At 54.0% G+C, this 21,845-nt stretch overlaps 1 protein-coding gene across 4 annotated transcripts; it reads right to left on the bottom strand.

The window, feature by feature from the left end:
- Nucleotides 1–41: 41 nt before the first annotated feature.
- SIRT3 (sirtuin 3) lies at nucleotides 42–21,843 on the bottom strand. 4 transcript variants are annotated; one of them, XM_013050289.2, is made up of 8 exons: nucleotides 21,299–21,840; nucleotides 17,461–17,608; nucleotides 16,064–16,255; nucleotides 15,736–15,968; nucleotides 13,049–13,149; nucleotides 5,726–5,887; nucleotides 2,025–2,234; nucleotides 42–600 (listed from the first exon to the last, which is right to left on the bottom strand). In XM_013050289.2, exons 1-8 carry the CDS (start codon nucleotides 21,351–21,353, stop codon nucleotides 580–582), a joined length of 1,122 nt encoding a protein of 373 aa, XP_012905743.1. In that variant the 5' UTR covers nucleotides 21,354–21,840; the 3' UTR covers nucleotides 42–579. The 4 variants fall into 4 exon arrangements, with proteins under 4 accessions (XP_012905743.1, XP_012905744.1, XP_044923256.1 ...); XM_013050290.2 differs by lacking the exon at nucleotides 21,299–21,840 and adding an exon at nucleotides 19,855–21,270; XM_045067321.1 differs by lacking the exon at nucleotides 2,025–2,234 and having other exon boundaries at nucleotides 21,299–21,843.
- Nucleotides 21,844–21,845: the final 2 nt, after the last annotated feature.

Here is a 21,845-nt window from a genome sequence, read left to right as displayed (position 1 = left end):
TTGCCCAAGGTCCCCTTTCACATCATTAACACCTGCATTCCTTTGAGGAGACCAAAGAGTTTATTTCATGCCAGAAATGCACAAAGTTTCTCCAGCTAACAATAACTCTACTAAGGAGGCCAGCGTGCTACAGGACTCGATTCTATTACGTGGGACCCAGGACCACACCTTAGGAATGGCTGTGGCCCCTCTGCCCCAGACAGTCTAAGGGGAGAGATACTGAGCCTGCCCTTCAGACGGAGACCCAGACACAGAGCAGGTCCGGTCTGGGCGTCCTGTTGGTCCGCTGGGGTTCCAGAGGGTCAGTGTCAGGAGAAAGCTTTTTTTCAGCATCAAGAGCTTCAGCAGACTGAAGAGTCAAACCACAGAAAAGCGCTGGACAGCTTGGCGCCCGCAACTGGGGTGTCCCACAGCCGGAGCACGACATGACCCACTGGCACAGAGCTCAGGACCCAGTCAGCCTCACCCTCTTCCTTAGGCAGCAGGTTCTGGTTCAGCCAAGACTCTTTGCTCAGAGGTGGGCAGGGACTCCTTGGAACCATTTCCGGTCCCAGAAGGGGAGGGGGACCCGCCATCACTCTATCTGTCCTGTCCATGAAGCTGGAACAGAGGAGGAAGGAAATCAGACCCACAGACCTCAGGACCTGGGTTCAAACCATCTCATAAAACAAAATATTTCTGCCTCTGCCGATGGTGCTGTTGAGCTCAAGTAACACGAAGCCAGCAGGGTGAATCCAGGTGGCCAGCCAGGTGAGATGTGCTGAAGCTCAATGCTCAGAAACGGGCACTATTGGGGAAGGTGACCCCAGGACAAACTGCAGCTCCTCCCTCAACATTTACTTCTGGGTAGCAGCTCTTTCATTATATACGTAAACCCCTAACACCAGAACCCACCTTACATAAATTTCCTTAAGACTGTAAAATCACACAGGTCAAATCCTGTAGGACTGCTTCCAAAAATCCCCGGGGGGGGGGGGTGTCACATGACTCAGTCTTGTATGGAAAAAGGATGTCAGATCCAAGAAGCTGCCAGGTGATCTGACCAAGCCACTTACCGCCTCTTCTTTTGATGTGCCAAGTACAGGCTTCTGTGCTACCTGCCTTGTCTACTTCCACAATTACCCAGCCCTGGAACTTTGACATTTACAATGAGATAAGGAGTGATATCAGCCTACATCTTAGCCATTAGAGCCAAATTCTGGAAGGGAGGGCCAGAAAAACCAGTGGTCACAATGTCTAAGATGTGTGGAAATAGCACAAAGCCTCCTGGCCTCAGTAAGCCTCAAATTCTTCTTTCTTTGGTTCAACATGGTAAGAAACCAGGCTGCAGCCAGAGGCTGGGGGCTTTGGTCAGTCCCCACCCAACAGCCCTGAGTCCTGAGGCACTCGCAGCTGAAGGGCAAGGCTTTGCCAAGACCTCAGCCCCAGGGCCGCGTCACATGATCCTTCTGGAGACAACTGGACTTGAGGTACTCGATGCTGCCTCCTTTAGACAACAGGCACTCACGCTAGGGCCACACATGCTTAACTGATTCTCAAAGGAAACTTCACTTTGAACAGGTTTGACACCTCGAGAGCATCAGGGGTCTTTGGCTTTTTACCCTCAGGAGGTCGTCCCAGGCCAGCAGACCTCGGGCTGACCACCTCCTGAAAGCATCCCGAGGTGGGGCTTTGTCCCATACCAGCACACAAGTTCTGCTCCTCAAAGCTCATCTCAGAACCGCACCTGAGCCTGGTGCTGCTTTATTCAGGGGACAAAAGGCTGCAGTGAGAGCCGCCTAGGCTGCCTGGACCAAGTCGCAGCTCCGCGACTATCTTCATCTCCACCGGGTGATGCTGAGTCACAACACCCAATCCATAAGCACACAGAAGGCCCCAGACAGTGGCCGGGACAGGAGTAATAGCCAATATCCGCTCTTTCTGTCCCTTTTCAGCCAGCCAGATCTCCAAATCAGGTGGACCCAGACCCCTGGGCAGTGAGGAAGACAGCCCTTCTTCAGAGGACCCTGCTTGACAGTCTGTACCTTGTCCGTCTCCTGCTGGACAAGCTCCTGCAACTCTTCCGTCCAGCCCAGAAGCTCCACCAGCCTTTCCACGCCTTGAACCACATCCCCCAGCTGGACCACATCCGTGCCACGAGGACGCCAGGCGAAGGGCCCCACCAAGTCCCGGTTGATGAGCAGCCGGGGCACCGAGCTCCGCACGGCCTCAGACAAGCTGGCAAAAGGTTCTACCTGAAAAATTGCCCAAATGTGAGGAGCACAGCGCCCACCCTCCAAGCCCCCCAGGATACCGCATGCCACAGCCTGAGCCTTTGAAAGGGCAGCTCAGACTGACGTGAGGCCTTGGACACAGTGAACACACACCACTGTTCCACTTCTTCCAGTCATGCGGTCTGCTCGGTCTCAGTGCCTGGGTTCCTCCCTTCTTGTGCCTCCCTGGTCCATGTCTTTCTGCTTCCCGCACGTTCTGGCCTCCACAGGTCCCCCTGCCCAGGTGCATCTGGGCTCCAGGACCTGTACCCACTCTTACCTGTCCTGCCCCATCACACACCGTCTCCTCCCAGCAGCATCTCGCCCGTCCGCTCCCGCTCCCTGGGAGCAAAGGCCTGGGCCCTCAGGGGGCTCCACCTCTCCACAGTCTCCACCATCCAGACCTCCAGGGACTCCTAACTTAGTACCTCTGGGCTTCTTCATCCAGCTCCCAATGAAGTTTCCACTCACGAGTGATAACACAAGAAACATGAGATAGACGGCGTGGACACTAGCCCATTACCTGGTGGGGACATACTCAACTCCTGCTTTCGCGGAAAACATTTCAAATGAGTGATTTAAATGTACACAGAACAGTTCTTCACGGGAATTTAGGTTTCATAAGTAAAGGGAGAGAACTTTTTAGGCCTGATAAGTCAGATAATGCCAAGTACCACATTATTATCTACATAAAAATATGATGTAGAGGGGCGCCTGGTTGGCTCAATGGGTTAAAGCCTCTTCCTTCGGCTCAGGTCATGATCTCAGGGTCCTGGGATCGAGCCCCACATCGGGCTCTCTGCTCAGCAGGGAGCCTGCTTCCTCCTCTCTCTCTGCCTGCCTCTCTGTCTGCTTGTGATTTCTGTCTGTCAAACAAATAAATAAAATCTTTAAAAAAAAATATGATGTAGAAAAATAATTTTTAAACCTCATTACCATAAACTGCAAACATACTAACAACATGTGACAGTTTATATTTCTAATTGCTAAACTAATTTATAAACACTTTATATAATTTATGGCTTTAAATGCTAATTTATAAACAGACTAAGAAAACAGCCCAATGAAAAATGAGCAAGAGGCATAAATATGTAACCCAAAGAAAACACAGTGGTTGGCACGAAAAGACCAACGTCACTCTTGACGACAGAAAGGTTAGCCCGCCCGCCCTCCCTTCTCTGTTTCCTCCTCTCTCACACACACATTTATTTCTAACCAATCCGATGGAGAAAACCTTAAAGATAGATTTAAAAAAAAACAATTCAAGACAGCTAATGTTTGGTGTTGCTGAGGATGTGGGAAATGGCCACTCCTACACGGCTGGTCTCAGTGTATCTTTTTGGAAAGTAACTTCTCAATATTAACAGAGGAGGCGCTCACATGCATGTGCAAACACGTGTCCACACAACCACTCACTACACTCTTATTCTGAATATAAAATCCTTACGCTATTCGTTCCTGCTGTCCATCGATAGAACGTTCCTTAAATAAATTATACAGCCATCATCCCTCATCTTAAAACTCTCGGGGCCAGATGTGTTCCAGAGTTCAGACTATTTCAGATTTCAGAAATCACCTTATGGTTGACGCGCGTCCCCCTCAGTGGGACCCAGAGGGCTGGTCTGTAATCAAGTGTGTTACTGTTTCTTTCACACGGCACAGGAGATAAAGTCTGAGCAACACCGCAGACTCCCTGGTGCCCACAGACAAGAACTCTGCTCGGGGGGTCCCAGCGGGGACGGCATACCCGCACCTGACCAAGGAGGTCTCTGCGCACAGTGTCCCTGCCTCTGCTGAGAGCCCACATCTGGGCAGCAGAGAAGCCTGTGAGGACAAGCAAACCGCCTGGAGGGACCCTCTACTTCACCCCCTATGTCTGTATAATGTGGGAGCATACGGTACTTTTATAACCAGAGAAAAAGGCTATTTTCATTTCACTTAAAAAACAGAGGACTGGCGGTCCCAGTGTCTGCTGCTGGTGGCCAGCACAGGGCGGCGGCCAGACTCCGCACCACCCACCACTAACTACTACTGCCCCCGGCCCCTCTGCCCCCACAAAGCTCCCCCTTCCATCCAGGCCCAGTATGGGCATCGCAGGTCTGACACAGCACTCGAGTCAGTGTGTCTGGGGCCAAGTTCCCCCAACCTGCCCATGTGGCTTCTCACTCTCAGGAAAGCAGCTCTGTTCTTGCGGTCTCATTCAGGTCACAACCCTGGAGCCCTGCGGGTGTCCACGCTCCCCCACTCACCACTCCTTCACACACCTGGGCTCTGACACCTTCCGCAGTGTCCCTGGCCAGCCGCCATCACCGCCCGGACTGCCACCTGTGGGGTCTCTGCCAACTCTGCCCACCACAGCACCCGCGGGGTCAGGAGGTCAGACCTTGTCCCTACTGCCTTCCGATCACTCACTCCATGTGGCCACGTCTCCTTCTGGCCTCAGCTCCAGGCTCACCTTCCCGACACGGCCACATGAACCAACCACACTGGTATTACACGCAGTTCACAACCCTCCCCAGCCTTCTGTCCCACTTGTCATTTCTCCTGTCACACTGCCACCTAACACCGTCCCTTGCTTGCGACGTCCTACTGTGTCCGTCCAAAGCCCTAGCACGGGGCTGGCCCACAGCAGGCACATCTGCTGAAGAAATGCACTGGGCTCGAGGCCTCTGGGCTGGCGGGAGCTCTGAGCACAGGCCTTCCTGGCCCTGGTGCCCTGTGGTGCCAACATCCAGTCAGGCAGAGCTCGGTGAAGAGGCTCATTTATTGCTCTTGTAACGTCCTTCACAAAGTCCTGAGCTTCAGGTCCAGATGGAGAGCAGCTTCTGGAATGTGTCCACGGTGTGTCCCAGGCACCTCACACACACGTGCAGAACTGAGTTCGGCACCCCACTCACATACCTCCTTACCAACCAATGGCCTGAGCACCCACAGACAGAGCCAAACCACTCCCTCTCCTGTCCCCAAGACCTTCTGCTTGCCCTCTCTCATAGTCACGTGGTCTGAATGTGCCCATAGCTCTGACTTCGTGAGCACCAGCCTCCTGGACATCTTGCTTCAAGCCCCACCCCCAACAGTCTCTGGGACACTGCAGGGCACCAGCCATGTCCCCAGTTCAACCCGTTCAAGCCCATCAATGCTTCTAGCACAAAATCGGCCTCTGCGATATGGCCTGGAATGTCTGTCCTGCCCCATCCCTCCCTTCTGCTCACACACGGTGCCCCACCCACACGGACAGCAACCCCAAAGCTGAGTGTCCTCCCTCGTCCCCATTCCGCCCAGACTGCCGCTCCCTAGGCCAGGAACACCTCTGCTTCCTCACCTTCCCAAGTCAGGGTGCCAGAAGGCTCCGAGAGCACCTGGGGCCACCCCCAGCTGCCCCCCCCGGGCCCTATCCTTCCAGCCTCCCCCCACCTCGCGCACACACACACACACACACACACTTCAGTCCACCTCTGGACCTGCTGACAAACCTCCAAGGAGGTCCCAAGGATGAGCAGCAGATCCGCCATAGGGAAATCAACCACATGCAGCAGGAACCTCTGGGGAAGTGCCTCCCCAAAGAACACGATGTCGGGTTTCACGACGCCAGTGCAGACCGGGCAGCGGGGAATCCTGTCCACGGACACGTCAGCCTGTGTGACAGACACAGAAAATGGGCCGAAGACGATGTCACAACACACTTTAAAAGCTGGCTCTCTCGGGTTGCCTGGGTGGCTCAGTGGGTTAAGTGTCTGCCTTTGGCTCAGGTCATGATCCCAGGGTCCTGGGATCGAGTCCTGCACTGGGCTCTCTGCTCAGCGGGGAGCCTCCTTCCCCCCCCACCGCCCCTTTACCTCTCTGCCTACCTGTGATCTCTGTCTGTCAAATAAATAAATAAAATCTTTTTTAAAAGATTTTATTTATTTGACAGACAGAGATCACAGGTAGGCAGAGAGAGAGGAGGAAGCAGGCTCCCCGCTGAGCAGAGAGCCCAATGTGGGGCTTCATCCCAGAACCCTGGGATCATGACCCGAGCTGAAGGCAGAGGCTTAACCCACTGAGCCACCCAGGCCCCCTAAATAAAATCTTAAAAAAAAAAAAAAAGAGTTGGTTCTTAATATTGAGGGAAACAGAATGAGAGAGAGAGAGGCAAACCAAGAAACACTCTTTTTTTTTTTAAATTTTATTTATTTATTTGGCAGACAGAGATCACAAGCAGGCAGAGAGGCAGGCAGAGAGAGAGAAGGAAGCAGGCTCCCTGCTGAGCAGAGAGCCCGATGCGGGGCTCGATCCCAGGACCCTGAGACCATGACCTGAGCCGAAGGCAGAGGCCTTAACCCACTGAGCCACCCAGGCGCCCCTCAAGAAACACTCTTAACTAACAATATGAGAACAAACTCTTGGCGACTGGAGGGGAGGGGGCACAGGACGGGCTGATTGGGGGATGGGGACAGAGGAGGGCACTGTGGTGACGAGCACCGGGGGACATATGGATGTGTGAGTCACTCAACTGTACACCTGAAACGAACACAACAGTGTATGTAACATAACTAGGACTTAAGTAAAGACTGAAAAAAAAAAGATTGCCTTTACTAAGAAATTTTCAAACATTCACAACAACTGAATAATGAGCCCAGCTTTGGCATTTACTGACATTTTGCCCATTTTGATTCACAGAGCACCCTAAAACTGGGGGCCGGGTGGAGTACTTGAGAGCAGGTCCTGAAGGCACAGGACATGCCGCAAGTGTCACACGAAGCTGTGCACCTGGGGCAGTTAGAGCCGTTCAGATGCCAATGAAATACTGAGTAGATGACACAGCCCTCAGGAGGTACTCTACAGGCATGTAACCACCACTAGGCATAATTCAATGTGAAAGGTGATATAAAATTTGTCCCCAGCTTTAGCTAAAGCAATCATGACATCGTTCTAGGCCTGGCAGACATTCAGGCTGAAGCTCTAAGGACCATTACGACAGACCACTTCCCTGCAGGCCATGGGAAGGTGGACACAAACCATCACTACACCCTAAGATGACTGCGTTGATGTGCTGGGCTGGGTTTCAGAGGAGAGAGCCCAAGAAAGAGGACTCCAGTTTCCTAAGACAAAACTTCCTGGCCTCAGCTTAGCAAGCTGAGCCCAGCCAGAACCAGCAGAGACAGCCAACCAAAGAGAGTCTACTCAAAGACTTCAGATACAGATTAAGGAGAAATTGTGTTCAGTGCTTTAAAACAAAATAAGACAGCTTTGAAGCATCTGATGGGGATAGAAAACTATAAAAAATAATGTAGTGGATTTGAAAAAGAACCAAAGAGAACTTCCAGTAATAAAAAGTACCAAAAATTAGGAAGGCACTTGTGATCAGCACTGGGTACTGTAGGTAGATGATGAATCACTATATTGTACCCCTAAAACCACTACTACACTACATTAACTAACTAGTTTTTAAATAAAAATTTAGAAGAAAAAAATGGGGCCAGTAATTCAGACCTGGAAATGAGATTACTGCTGATTGAGGTTTTGCATCTCATTAAATCTATTCCAAACAAACAAACAAAAAGAAAGAAGAATTAGCACTCAATGGAAGAGCTTTACTCTGAACAACAGAATAGAAGGTTGATAAACTGGAAAACAGATCAAAAGACATTATTCACAATGCAGCATAGAGAAGAAAGCCAGAACACACATAAAAGTCACGGGTGGGAGCCTGAGAAGGTCTCGTGGGAGTTTAAGTTCCACAAGGAAGGAGAGGGAGTGGGAGAGGCAATGGCCAATGGGTCTTTCCAGCAATGATGCAAGGTCTCAAGCCACAGATTCAGAAAGCCCTACAAATTTACAGCAGAATAAGTATACAAAAGGAAATCCACAAGGAGATAGACCACAGTAAAAGTGCAAAACTCCAAAGACAGAGAGGAGAGGTTACAAAGGTGCAAAGAACAGACAGTGACAGACTGATCCTAAGTTTATAAGGAAAGACCAGAATACCCAACACACAGAATGACGGAGAAGACGTCAAGACTTAGTATAAAGGGGCACCTGGGTGACTCAGTGAGTTAAAGCCTCTGCGAAGAGCTCAGGCCATGATCCCAGGGTCCTGGGATCAAGCCCCGCATCAGGCTATCTGCTCAGCAGGGAGCCTGTTTCCTTTCCTCTCTCTCTCTCTGCCTGCCTCTCTGTCTACTTGTGATCTCTGTCTGACAATCTTTGGAAAAAAAAAAAAAAAAAGACTTAGTATAAAAAGCTACAGGACTCAGGACTGTGGCATGACTCTAAGAACAGGTAAAAATACCAGTGGGACACAACAGCCTAAAAGTAGACCTGCACAGTCAACTGATCTTTGACAAAGGAACAAATCTCATCTCTTCAACAAATGGTGCTAGACGTTATGAAACTTAATAAAAGGAGACCTTGCTAATCTGGATTCAGGAGGCTGGAAGGAACCCTACTACTCACCACCAATCACATGAAGAATTGTGAATTACAGACCCAATAGAAGAACCCTCAACAGCAAAGAACCATCAAGGCAGGTCCCAACAGGGGAAGATGTGTACCACCGTCTACAACAAATCAACCATTCCAGTGACAGCTAGCAAGACACCATCTTTCCCCTGAACTGCTTCTCCAGCCCCTCCCAACTCCCTCCCTCCTTTCCATCAAATGTTCCTCTCCTTTGTTTTCTTGGACTTGCCTAGTTTTGCTGTAGCTTGCTTGTCCCAAACTGCATTTTTCTACTGTTCCCGAACAGTCCATTTTGCTGAAGGCAGTTTTGCTTTTAAGGAAAACATGACTTGGTGTCAGAAGTGGGATGCAGGTGCTGCCCCGGCAGTTCCGAGGCCACGAGCGAACAGGTGCCAGGCCCCACAGACCCAGTCAGGCTCGCAGCTCTCCCACCGAGCCTGGGGTCGAGGGTGAGCTCTCTCCTGGGCTGTGTTTTGAGCTCTCCAGGCGTTATCCGAGACCTTAGGACGGCCTTGTCCTTTCTCGGAGTCCTTGCTTGATCTTGGGTCTGACGCCTTCCTAGAGCCAGGCTGCTCCTACCCAAACGGTACTGTTTGGAAAGTTTTCTCTTCCCTCTAGGGAAAAGCCTCTCGGAGAGGGGGTCCCGGGGATCAAACGCTTCGAGAGCACCACCGCCCCCACACTCCCACACTTCTGGGGCCCCAGCTTGCTCTAGGTTTCAAAACTGTGGTCCCTCCTCACGTGCATTCTTAACTCAATGGACGGACTCCACCAAAAGTAATTTACAACTTCGATGGCCGTGATGGGGAACGCGCCATCTCCCCAAATTCACTCTTCTCACAGCTGAGTCGGACAGCCATGTTATTTTAGTTGGTACCTTGAGGCTTCCAAACACTTCAGGGTTCAAAGTTTGCTCCCCACTTTGGTTCGTTAACTTAGAAACAGCATTTTCCAAAGAGGCAAACAACTGAAAGAAGTCAGCGTCGCCTCTGAGCCCGGCCTCCCCGTCTCCTTTGTCTCCGGCAGGTCGTGCGCTCAGGTCCCGCCTCTGGAGCCGTTTTCCTCTTCCCTCGGCACAGTCCCCACCTCCCTGCTACCCACCGCTCATTCTAACCCTCTGCTGAGCCTCCCTTTACCTCCAGACCTCTCCCCACCTGCCTCCTCCGTCTCCTGAACCTGTCCACACCTGCCGCTTCTGAAGTTCACTCTGCTGGGGCCCAGGTGAACACCAAGTTGCTCGTGTTGCCTGGACCAAGGCTGAATTCCGAGCCATATTACAAGAGTGTCCTAAAGTGACTGAGGACCCCCAGAATTTGCTGAAGAACGTAACACGGTCGCTCAAACTTACTGATCTGATTTCTCAGATTTATGTCGATGGGTCCATATGCTTGCCGGAGAGGGTCAGGCCAAACGCTGGATAAAACCAGCCCAATGGGAGCACCCTGAAAGGGATTTAGAGAAACAGATGCCTGAGTTTGGGCAAAGTACCAGAACACTCGCTGGAAATCTCCAGATGTTGGGGAAGGTCATCAAAGAGGTGTGACCCCCCAGTTGACCTGTGACCTGGACCCCAGCACTTGGAAGCTCCTCACTCCGTTCCCGCATCCTCGGACCCTGGGTTCCCTTTGTGTGTCCCCGCCCCACCCCCCGCAGAGGCTGCTCCAAGGACACAGCCTTGAGAAGGGGATGTGGTGTGGTGTTGAGAACACGTGCAGAGTAGACAGGGCTGAGCCCACTTACGGCCTCTTCATGAACTTTTCAAGATTTGGAGTTAGATGTGGGGATCCGTCCCGCTGCTGCCTGGGACAAGCCCTGTATGTCAGTTCCCTTGATGACTAGAATGGACACCTACGAACCTGGAGTGGTCGCCTCCTCAGTCTGTCCCTGCCCTCCACCAATGGGGGGCAGATTTGGGATCGTACCCGGGAGCTCCCGAGAGGGCTGCAAGCAACATCGAGCAATTACAGGACCCTTTTCTGAGCCTGCTGACTGGAACAGACTCAGGCTTGCTCAGAGAAGCCCAATGAACCTGTTCATGACCATCACGAGCGACTCCACGTTGTCCTCAAAGAAAATTCTTCCTCTCGATGCTAAATCCACCCAGGTAGCCTTTAACTCAATTACTAATGAGCCGAACCATCATCTCATGGGAACCCTTGTCCACTCCGGACTTAGTTAACTTGGAAAACCAGCTCGTGGGCATCCTAGATGACTCACCTAAAAGAAAGACCACGACCACTCTCAATTTTCACCTCCAGCAAATTCGGTCCCTAAACAACCAGCCCCCGACCCCCAGCCCTTGATGCTATTACAAAGGGCCAGGGCAGGAGGTGGCAATGACTCTTCAGAGGTAAAAACAAAGGCACAATTCATGGAAGAACAGTATGTTAGACCTCATTAAAATTAAAAACCCTGCTTTGTGAAAGACAGTGCAAGAAAGTGGGAAGACAATATTTACAAAAGACATCTGATAAAGGACAATTATCCATAATACAAAAAAAGTTCTTAAAACTCCACAATAAGAAAATGAACAACTGAATTAAAAAATCAGCCAAAGACCCAAATAGACAGCTCACCAGTGAAGATGTACAGACAGCAAACAAGCATCTAAAAAGCTTCTCCACATAGCATGTCCTCATGGAACTGTACACGAGAGCAAACAGGACCCCCATCCACCTACCACCACGGCCAAAGTCTAAAACACGGACAACACCAAACGCAGCTCCCACTCGCTGCCGGCAGAAATGCAAAGTGGGGGAGCCACGTCAGAAGGCACTAAACACGCTCTCACTTGGTATTTCCCAAAAGAGCCGAAAACTCACATCCACACAAAAGCCTGCGTGGGGAGGTTTACAGCACCTTTGTTCATAACTGCCAAAACACAGAAGCAGCCAAGATGCCCTCCGGTAGATGAACAGATAACTGTCGTCCATCCAGACAAGGGAATATTATTCAGCACTCAGAAGAAGTGGTCTGCGAAGCCACCAAAAGACATGGAGGCATCTTAAAGGCATCTGACCCAGCGAAGAAAATGGGACTGAAAAGGCTGCACGCATATGACTCCAGGTCGGAACTTCTGGAGAAGGGCCAGTGTTCACCAGGGCTTATTGGGAGGGTTGACTGGTTGGGAGTACAGAGCTTTCCTCTGCGGTGATGAAAATGTTCTGGAATCAGAGAGAGGCAGTGGTGGCCCAACGCTGGGAACGTATCAAGTGCCAACAAACGCTGCACTGTCAGATGCTAATCTGACAGTTCTGTGAATCTGACCTCATTAAAAAATAAGAGACAGGGTCCTATACCTCAGCAATATTTCAGAGTTTCATCTTTATTTAAGATTTTCCAGTCTATCCTGTTCTGCCTGAAGAAACCCATCCTACAGAACTACCCCCAGACAGACACAGGATCCAAGCACAAGTGTCATGGATGCATTGTTCCTAATAGCAAAAATCACAAACATCAAAAAATACCCCACAGAAGGTAAAGGGCTAAATTTAATATAAGTCACTAAAAACAGCAAGCAGACCTGTACTTACTGACACAAGACATCCATACAATTTTGTTCTGTAACAAAGCAGTTTGTAGAATATTAAACTTAACAATCCTATTACTGGGGGACCTGCATGCCTCAGTCAGTTAAGTCTCTGACTCTAGGTTTCAGCTCGGGTCATCATCTCAGGGTTATGGGATCCAGCCCCACACTGGGCTCTGCCCTCAGGGCGGGTCTGCTTAGGGTTCTCTCTCCCTCTGCCCGACCCACTCGTGCTCTCTCCTTCTCTCTCTCAAATAAATAAATTTTTAAAATTCTTAGTAATCCTATTACTAAAAACAGTATAGTCACTCTATGGTGTAGGTACACTGATACGGCCAAGTATGTTTGGCATTTTTTTTTTTAAGGCTTGGAGCCTTATACATCAAACCGTTACAAGTGGGCTATAGGAAGAGGTTGAAGAGAGATACGTTTTCCCCTCCACGTTCCTTTTTTTTTTTTTTTTTAAGATTTATTTATTTATTTGACAGACAGAGATCACAAGTAGGCAGAGAGGCAGGCAGAGAGAGAGGAGGAAGCAGGCTCACTGCCAAGCAGAGAGCCCGATGCGGGGCTCGATCCCAGGACCCTGGGATCATGACCTGAGCCGAAAACAGAGGCTTTAACCGACTGAGCCACCCAGGCGCCCCTCCCCTCCACGTTTCTTAATGTTTTACAAGTGTGTATTACTTTTCCAATTTAAAAATAAAGAAAAACGTTTCACACCATTACTGTTGTTCTTCCAAGATGATGCTTATAAAATGCCACTTTTCCCGTCACTCCCACCACGAAGTGCAGGAGAGAGAGAAGGGGCTGCAGGATAACTCACCCAAATGTCCTTCCCCGGAGAGGGCCTTCGGCAGACAGTGCACGTGGCAGAGGCAAAGGATCCATGAGCTTCAACCAGCTTCGAGGCAGGGATGCCAGACACTGAAATTCAAACCACAGCTAAGAGCCGCCAGCTCCAGGGGTGAGCTCTCAGCCAGGAGGCCCTTGCCGGAGTCCCAGCTCTCAGTGCAAGCCTGGGATCGCCGCCTCCACCCCCTGAAGATAATGTCCCCCTGAGCGGAGTAAGCGCACCGATGAGGGCTCCCAGGTGGAGCCAAACCATGGTTAAACAAAGCCTGTCGACAGGTTTGATCTAAGTGCAGATAAGATTGCATCTGATACCTAGGAAAACACTTTCTACTCTCCAGACACTAAGGAAAAGTGAAAAAGCTATATAGGGGTGTCTGGATGGCTCAGTCACTGAGCATCTGACTCTTGATTTCGGCTCAGGTCTTGGTCTCAGGGTCCTAGGATCGAGCCCCGAGGCAGGCAGGCCCCACTCTCAGAGGAGGGTCTGCTGGAGATGCTCTCTCTCCCTCTCCCTCTGCTCCTCCCCCCACGGGCACAGGTGCGCAGGCTCTCACTCTCTCTCCAATAACTAAATCTTAAAATTAAAAACAAAACAAAACAGGGGCGCCTGGGTGGCTCAGTGGGTTAAGCCGCTGCCTTCGGCTCAGGTCATGATCTCAGGGTCCTGGGATCGAGTCCCACATCGGGCTCTCTGCTCAGCAGGGAGCCTGCTTCCTTCTCTCTCTCTCTCTCTGCCTGCCTCTCAGCGTACTTGTAATTTCTCTCTGTCAAATAAATAAATAAAATCTTTAAAAAAACAAAACAAAATAAAACAAAACAAAAAAACGAAATGAAGACCGTATGTTTCAAAAAAATATAAAACCTGTAGAGCACCACCCACCCCACCCCACCCGGCCCGTCTGTCTTCTCTGCACCGGGAGCAGCTCTCCTGCCGCAGCCACTCATCCTATGCCGAGGTCGTCCCCAGCCTCTTCCTGGCCAGGAGCGCCTGCCAGCTGTGGAGCCCACTGCTGACTGCGTCGGCACTAACCCCCCCCAGGGACGCTGACAGAGAAGAGCCTCAGACGCAGCGCCACAACCCTGACCTCCCTCCGTCCCCCCGCAGCTTCTGAACCACACGGTCTCACGGGACCTCCGCACACTGGCTGAGGCTCCCGCGGTAGGCGCCTCCGGCTCTCAGAAGCCTCATCCCTGGCTGGGCTAGGAAGCCTCCTCTGAAGCAAGAGCTCTTCTCCCGCATCGTTCTGGGCTTTGCCCTCTCAGAGGGACAGCGGCCTTTCTCATCCTCTTCGCCATGTGAAGGAGCCGCCTCCACCTCCCATAGGTTTTTGTCCCGCGTCCTGTCTGCCCTGTATGTTCCTTTTCCTAACCCTCCCCAGGCAGCCTGGGGAAAGTGGTTGGCTCAGGGTTTGACAGAGGGAAGACAAATAAATACTGTACTAACAAGGGGGAAAAGCTGTAGAAAAACAGAGGTACCTTATTATGACAGTTACCTGTTCCCACGGTCAGCTTTGGAGCTGTGACGGGCAGACAGTCCCAGCTGCGGTGGCTTCCTACTGTCCCCATTACTGTCCTAAATCTCCACATGCGAAAGCCCACGGCCACACGCTCCCACCTTCCCACAAGGCCTGTCCTGCCGCAGCTCCAGAAGGAGAGGTCATCCCCATGGGTGTTCGTGGCTGCTAAGTGCAGTCCAGGCCACTCCGGTTTTCAAACCACCGGGTGTCTGCGGCCCAGCCGAGCCGCTGCTGGCTCGCAGCACCCGTCAGCGCCACTGCCATGAGAGAAAGGCTCAGCCAGTGCCTCTCGCGACGCACAGTCAGCGTCAGGACCATCCGTGAGTCACTGGTCAGGGCTGCTACCGGGGCAGGCAGGACATCACTATACAAACAGTCTGATAACACTAAGGGAGTAGTGGTCATCTCTTTGTGACCGTGACATCAGAGTTATGTTTTAAAGGTCTTTACCTTCTCCGGATACCCAGTGAAGTACTTACAGGTTGTTTACAGGTTAAGTTCATGACATCACGGACAGACGCACTTCAACATAACTGGGGCTGAGAGGTGGCGGGGCGGCAAGACACAGACAAAGGAAGGACCGGCTGTGTCGAGGGCTTGAGGGCTCACCACAGTCCTCCACTTGTATGTGCTCGAAAAAGTTCATAATTAATTTCTTGAAAAAGAAATCATTATATCAGATTAGCTGAACTAGAAGCTCCCAATATCAACTTTAACTCTTTCCAAAACTCACAGCCTAGCCAGTAGGCCAGGACATCGGGTCCACTAGTGAGATCTCCACAGTGACTTTTTTTTTAATTAATTAATTTATTTATTTTTAAAAGATTTTATTTTTTTGTCAGAGAGAGAGAGAGAGCGCGCGCGAGCGCACAGGCAGACAGAGTGGCAGGGGGAGAAGCAGGCTCCCTACAGAACAAGGAGACCGATGTGGGACTCGATCCCAGGACGCTAGGATCATGACCTGAGCCGAAGGCAGCCGCCTAACGAACTGAGCCACCCAGGCGTCCCTCCACAGTGACTCTTAAACACACGGGGGACTTTTTGTCAGGGACAAAGGCGTAACTAGTGGGCTTGAAATCAGAGGACAGGGTAAGCACTGCCTGGAAGCATGTGACCAGGTGGAGACAGGCAGAGGGCTCACCTCTCTCCAGCCCATCGATGTTCTGTGTGTAGAGCCGCAGAAGGAGGCCCTTGTCGTGCAGCAGTCGGAGGAAGTAGTGTATGATGTTGGGCCTGTAGTTCCTGAGGTACAGCTCCTTGGCCAAAGTGAAAAAGGGCTTGGGGTTGTGAGAGAAGAAAGCGAGCTCGAAAATGGCCTCGGGGTATGGGAGGTCGTACTGCTGCAGGTTACTGTAGAGGCCGCTCCTGGGAGACCTGCAAAAAGGAGCAAGACGCTCTGAGCCCAGAGCAGGAGGGTGGGGCCAGGAGGCAGCCCAGGTGCCCAGGGAAGAGCCGGCGCGGCAGGGCACCTGAAGTCCGGAATGCCGCTGGGCGTACTGATGCCGGCACCCACCATGACCACCACCCTCTGGCAGGCTCTGGCTTGGATCAGCTCTGCTATGTCCTGCAGAGATAGCTTCTCCTTCCTACTGCTGCCTCCTCTTCCAAAGACGCTCGAGGCACCAGCGGAAAAAGATATGGGTCTTCTTCCACCTGCAATGCTAACAGAAGAGAGTGGCCGGGTGACTAGGGACAGGTAAGCTCGTGCCAGCCCTCCCGCCACCCCCACCACTGAGACCGATGATACACTTCCCTCTCCTCCCCCCAGATGGCCACGCTTCTCATCACGGAGGACTACTGGACTACAAGAGAAAGGACTCGCAACTCAGAAATCACAACTTATTTGGGAGCAAAAAATTGAAGTCAGTTGGAATTGGGCAAACAAGGAATGTATGGTCTCTTAATTCTGTTGTCCAGGGCGAGTGTGAAGAGAACAGGGTCCGCACCAGAGGTGTGGGAGCTGTGTGGGGTTCTGGGTGTGCTCTCTGCAGAGGCATACACTTCGCACACCTGGGTGTGACAGACGGGCAGTGACACTTAAAGAAAGCCAAATGTCTCAGACTTTACACCAAAAACAATCAGGAGAAAAAGCGGGTTCTGGAGACCATTCCAGAAACACTCGCGCCCTGACCGCTAAGGCTCCACACTGCTGTAGAAACTTGGTCTTCAATGTTCACCACCGCTGGTACTATGAAGCAGCCGAAGGAATCCCACAACCGAGACAAGGTAGTGGGTTGGGGACTGGGGCCCTCGGCGGCGCTCAGTCAGTGGGTGTCTGCCTGAGGTTCATGCCACTATCTCTGGGTCCTGGGATTGGGCGCCACATGGGACTCCCTGCTCAGCCGGGAGTCTGCTTCTCTCTCTCTGCCCTTCTTCCTGCTTGTGCTCTTTTTCTCACTCTCTCTCAAATAAATAGATAATTTAAAAAAAAAAAAAAAAGACAAGGCAGTGGGTAGACTCAGCTCGGGCTCTCTGAGAAACACTGGAAGGCTTCTCGAGTCACCCCCAGAAGCCAGGAGCCGAGACACTCCCACGGCTGAGTGCTAGGGTTGCAGGATGATCTTCCATCGGGAAAAAAGTGAGACACAACGTACAAGTCACGAGCTTCAGCAGAGCCTCAGGACTTAGAAAAGGACCCAACACCCAGGAAAGCAACAGGAAGAAACAAAAGCAGCGCGAGTAACACGAAGCCCACAGCATCCCCTGCAAGTGAGTCCGCAGCCGTGGGAGGCAGGGCAACAGAGCCTCACCTCCTGTGGGCCTGGGAATGCTACCTAGGTTCACTGATCTGCTGCTGGGGCCCCTGTGCAACATCTAACCAGGCTGCACAACTGCCTCATCTCCTGGCATCATGCTGGCAACTCACCCAGGGTTCAGGACCACCAGCCCCACTGCGCCGGGCACCATTCTCACACCCCAGAGACTGGTGGCCACCATGTCCGTTCTTCCAGGAGAAGGCCCTTGATGACCCTCCCCCAGGACGTCTTTGACTTCAGTATAGAAACTCCTCCACCCTGACGGGAAAAGAGATTCAACAAAAGAAGTCAGAACCTTCCTCACATGAGTGATGGATCTAAATGAATACAGACGTAAAAACAGGAGACGGGGAGCACTTCCTCTACTCATTTGTGGTTTAGGCAAGAAATGAGCATCATCCTAAAAGCACGTCGTCATACATATTCGAACAACTCGGGAGCACGAATCTTCTAGAGGGATGACTCTGTCTTCTGCTTTCTTTCGCTCCTTCCAAACCAACACTGCCCACTCTCTGCACCGACACCCCCACGGGACACACGGGCAGTGAGGGTCCCCAGAAGCTCTCTGCTCCCCATCCCAGCACAGCGTGTCCCACCCCAGTGACAATTTCAAGCCCCACCCTGCCCTCTTATATAACCCTGCTTTCAGCCAAGCAAAAGGACTGCCTGGCTCTTGTGTATGTCCGACCCCAGCTTCCTCTGCCTTAAAGACCTTGCTCCACCTCGGCATGTCCAGCTCTCCCACAGTCAAGGCCAGGACTTCGTGATGCCACCTCCTTCGTGAAGCCACCGGCGAACCCCAGTGAACAATCACTTTGCGCTCGTTTGATTCCCTGCTCCTTTTAGGCAGGCTGACGGCCCCTCCCTCCCCGCGGCGACCCTGCACGCCACCTCGCACACCGCACCCAGGGGTCAGGCCCTTGCCTGCTGCTCCCGGCCTACTTGCTTGTGTTGTTGCCTCTCCCACCACATGGGCATCGCCTTGGCTTTTCAAAAGAAGAGATTTCTGAAAGGTATGTACAAAAGAAAGAGGAACAAGACAAAGGAAGGTGTATGTGCAGGGCCGACGGCCCCAAAGGAGACTCAGAGCCCTAGGTCACTGTTGGTCTCATCAAGTCACTCTGCCATCCTGAGCCGCAGCAGCTAACGCCAGACCAAGAAGTGATTCTTACAGCCTTGCTCAAGACGACCCTTCCCAGCAGAAAGCACAGGAAATCCACACAGCAGGGAGCACAGTGCTTCCCCCTCATGCCCACACTCCTGCGGAGATGCCCACAACCCTGAAGGGGTTCTGCTGCATCAGACACTTGTGTAAAAGCACCCGTCAAGCAGTTCTTCTGAGTGTGATGTGGTAAGTCTCCAAAGGAAGTTTTCCAGTGAAAACTGGCCAGACGGTCAGGAAGAGAAGAGATGCTCGGGCTGTCCCCACAGCGGGGAACGGCGCCGTGTCCCTCAGCACCTAGAGCGACTCTTCCCCTGCGATCTCTGCCCAACGTTTACTGAGCTCCTCCTACATGCAAGTCATTATGAGAAACACAAAAGGAATTAAAGGGAAGTTGTGATATTGTGATTTATAATGTTTTTGCTCTTCATCCTCAAACCCTCGGAATTCCTAAGAGCAAAGGGCACGTCTTTTGTTACCATGGTCGGTCGGTCTCAGTCCTCAGTTCCCGAACTCCCCTCACAGCCACGAAGGTGAAGTGGGTGTCCTGTTCCGCGTAACCAGCCCCTCCCCACCACATCTGGGTCATGTCCAGGAGGGGACCTCGGGAAGGCCCTAAGGGTGGGGGCTGGCTGCCGGGCAGACCGACTGTGATTAGAGGGTCGGAGTCTCCGGAGAACTCAAGAGGAGGGGGGCTCAGAGGGCCCCCCGGTCGGTGAACCACATGCCGGGCCCCTGCGCCCCAAGCTCCGTGAGGCACAAGGGACCAGGGACCCTTGCCGACCTCCCCCTGCATCTCTGGGTCTGGCGGTTCACTCCGTTCCTCGAGCATCCTGCGGACGAAGCCCGTCATCGACTCGGTCAGCGGGTCTCCCCCGTGCTGTGAGCCGCTCGCGCAAATGAATGGACCCGGAGGAGGGGGGTTGTGGGGCCCCCGATTGTCAGCGGGTCGGCAGCAGCACGGGGCACAGCCGGACTGCGGTCTCAGCGGGGCCGTGTCAGGGGCCGGGGCCGTCCCCACCGGGGCGTGTCAGGGGCCGGGGTCCGTCCCCACCGGGGCCGTGTCAGGGGCCGGGGCCGTCCCCACCGGGGCCGTGTCAGGGGCCGGGTCCGTCCCCACCGGGCCGTGTCAGGGGCCGGGTCCGTCCCCACCGGGGCCGGGTCAGGGGCCGGGGTCCGTCCCCACCGGGCCGTGTCAGGGGCCGGGGTCTTTCGGGCGCTGTCCTCAGGCGGCCGGAGTCCGCATGCGCCGGGACCCGGGTCAGCGCAGTCAAGAAGGAATTTTCGGGAATGAAGGAACAGCCCTCGGATCTATTAAGCTCCTCAACAACACTCTCCGTACCTGTGCGAGGCGGCATCAAGTCGGTTATTATAATCCCTCAGGGACACTTCGTTTCTTAACAACGGCGGGCCCTGAGACAGTCCCGTGTCCAACGCCTGGGCCGGGAGACCGAGTGGGGGCGACCTCGCCGACGCGCAGCGGAGGCCGGCAGGGGGCGCTCTCCCGCCCGCCACGTCCTCCTCGCAGCCCTCCGCCTTCCCCGCGGGAAGAAGCCGCAGCGTCCCTCCGGACCGCCCAGCCAATGAGGGCAAAGCCCAGCCAGTGACAGCACACCTCAGCCAATGAGAGCCGAGCCTAGGCAAGGAGTCAGCCATAGCCCAGCCAATGAGAGCCAGTCACAGCTCTGCCAATGAGAGCAGAGCCCGGCCGAGGGGGGCGCGGCACAGCCAACGAGAAGCCAGCATACTTCCAGGTCCCGGTTCGTCCCGAAGGACGTAGCGCTTCCCACGGCCCTCCAAGCCCCCCTCCCCTTCCTCCTAAGGGCACTTCTGTTTACCGAACCGGTCTGTGGTTTTGCCAGAGCTTTCTTGTCTTGGGTTGCATTTTCTGCTACTCCTGAACACACCCATTTTCTTGGCAAATTAATTTTATTTTTAAAGTTAACAGCAAAGATCCCCAAATGTGCAATTACTGCCGAGAAGGGTAGGAACACACGCTAGCGAAGTGCGAACGGCACCGTCTTTGTCGAGGCCGATGGAAACCCACACACCTTTCGACCCAGGCGTTGGCCCCAAGGGAGTCCGGACAGCGTCCCTCAGCGTGACCGGCCATGACCGGATCACAAAGGGTCTCCAGGACAGAGCGAGTACGCACCTTAGGAAGCGTCGGTAGAACGGAATCCTGGAGCTCGCGCCCAACCCGGAAGTCGGCGCGGGGACCCGCAGTGCCCCGCGGAAACCGGCGGCGGCAGGGGTCCGAACGGCCAACCACCGCGAAGCCCCGGGGGCATCTAGACCTGCTCCTCCGGGACCGGGGCGACAGGTCCCTCCCCCCGACTCGAGCCGTTTCCGGGACGGCGAGGCAGGGTCGGGGGGGCGCTTGCTGGGGTGATGGGGGGGCTCGCATGAAAACGGGAATGCTGCAGGTCCGCATGGACGACCGCGGAGGCACGTACGTTCTGACACTTGCGTGGCAGCAGCGACTGTCCACAGGACCCACGAGTGCCGCCCGCACCCGCCCGAAACGTGCAGAGGAGAGCCGAGAACCCGCGGCGCCGCTGACCTCTGGACTGTCCTCTGAGCTGCGTGAACCGGGGCCCGCGTTTCCCGGTTCTGCAGAGTCCCGCGACCACGCACGGAGAACACCGGACCCCGGCGCCCGCCTCGACCGAACCCCGCTCGCTGCTCAGCCCCAGCAGCGCGGGCGCCTGAGCGCTCGCCTCCCCCGGCCCCGCCCGCGCCGACGCACCCCTGCGGCCGCCCTGCCGCGCCGAGAGGCCCCTCACCTGCCGGGCCCCAGGCTCTGGAGGCGGAAAGCGCAGGCCGAGCCCACCAGGCCATGTCCACGCTCCGCCGCCGCGCGTTCGCGACCTTGTCCCCAAGGGCCGCGAGTCCAGCCCAGGTGGAGGGACGCCAGGCGGGGGCGGCGTCCCAGCCCCTTGGGGTCCCGCCTCTCGCCCCGGAGACGGGCCCAGGCGCCAGCCCTCGCCTCTCCCACTTCCCCACCCGGTTCAGCCGGGACGGGGAGGCGAACTCTGCGAGCACTTGCTCCGGTCGCTCACGGCATTCTCAGTCCGTCCTCGCGAGCCACGGTTCAGACGCTGCTGTCACCGCGGTCCCCATCGAGATGAGAGCCTGCGCGTCACCAGGGCCGAGGCCGCAAAGCCGGTCGGAGGCCGGGCCGGCCCCAGGCCCTCGTACCGCGGAACGGCTCGGCGGTCTGCGCGGGAAGCCGGGCACAAACCCCGGAGCGATCTTCTCTCGCGGCGCAGGCGCCGTTACCCTGACGACCGGCGTGCGCCGCGGCCGCCCGGGCGCTCCCGGCCTGCCTCG

The sequence above is a fragment of the Mustela putorius genome, unplaced genomic scaffold, assembly GCF_011764305.1.
Source record: "Mustela putorius furo isolate JIRA1106 unplaced genomic scaffold, ASM1176430v1.1 tig00000127_pilon_pilon_pilon, whole genome shotgun sequence".
NCBI classification, from domain to species: Eukaryota; Metazoa; Chordata; class Mammalia; order Carnivora; family Mustelidae; genus Mustela; species Mustela putorius.
The sequence above is the reverse complement of the archived record's forward strand: the minus strand, read 5'-3'. Positions and strand labels throughout refer to the sequence as shown.

Coding starts and splice junctions, on each gene's coding strand:
- SIRT3 (XM_013050289.2), bottom strand. CDS start 21,353: ATGGCCTGGTGGGCTCGGCCTGCGCTTTCCGCCTCCAGAGCCTGGGGC. Junction 17,609..21,298: donor CAGAGCCTGGGGCCCGGCAG/GTGAGGGGCCTC, acceptor TTTTCCCGTCAG/GGTGGAGGAGTTTCTATACT. Junction 2,235..5,725: donor TCCTTGGGACCTCCTTGGAG/GTTTGTCAGCAG, acceptor GCAATTTTTCAG/GTAGAACCTTTTGCCAGCTT.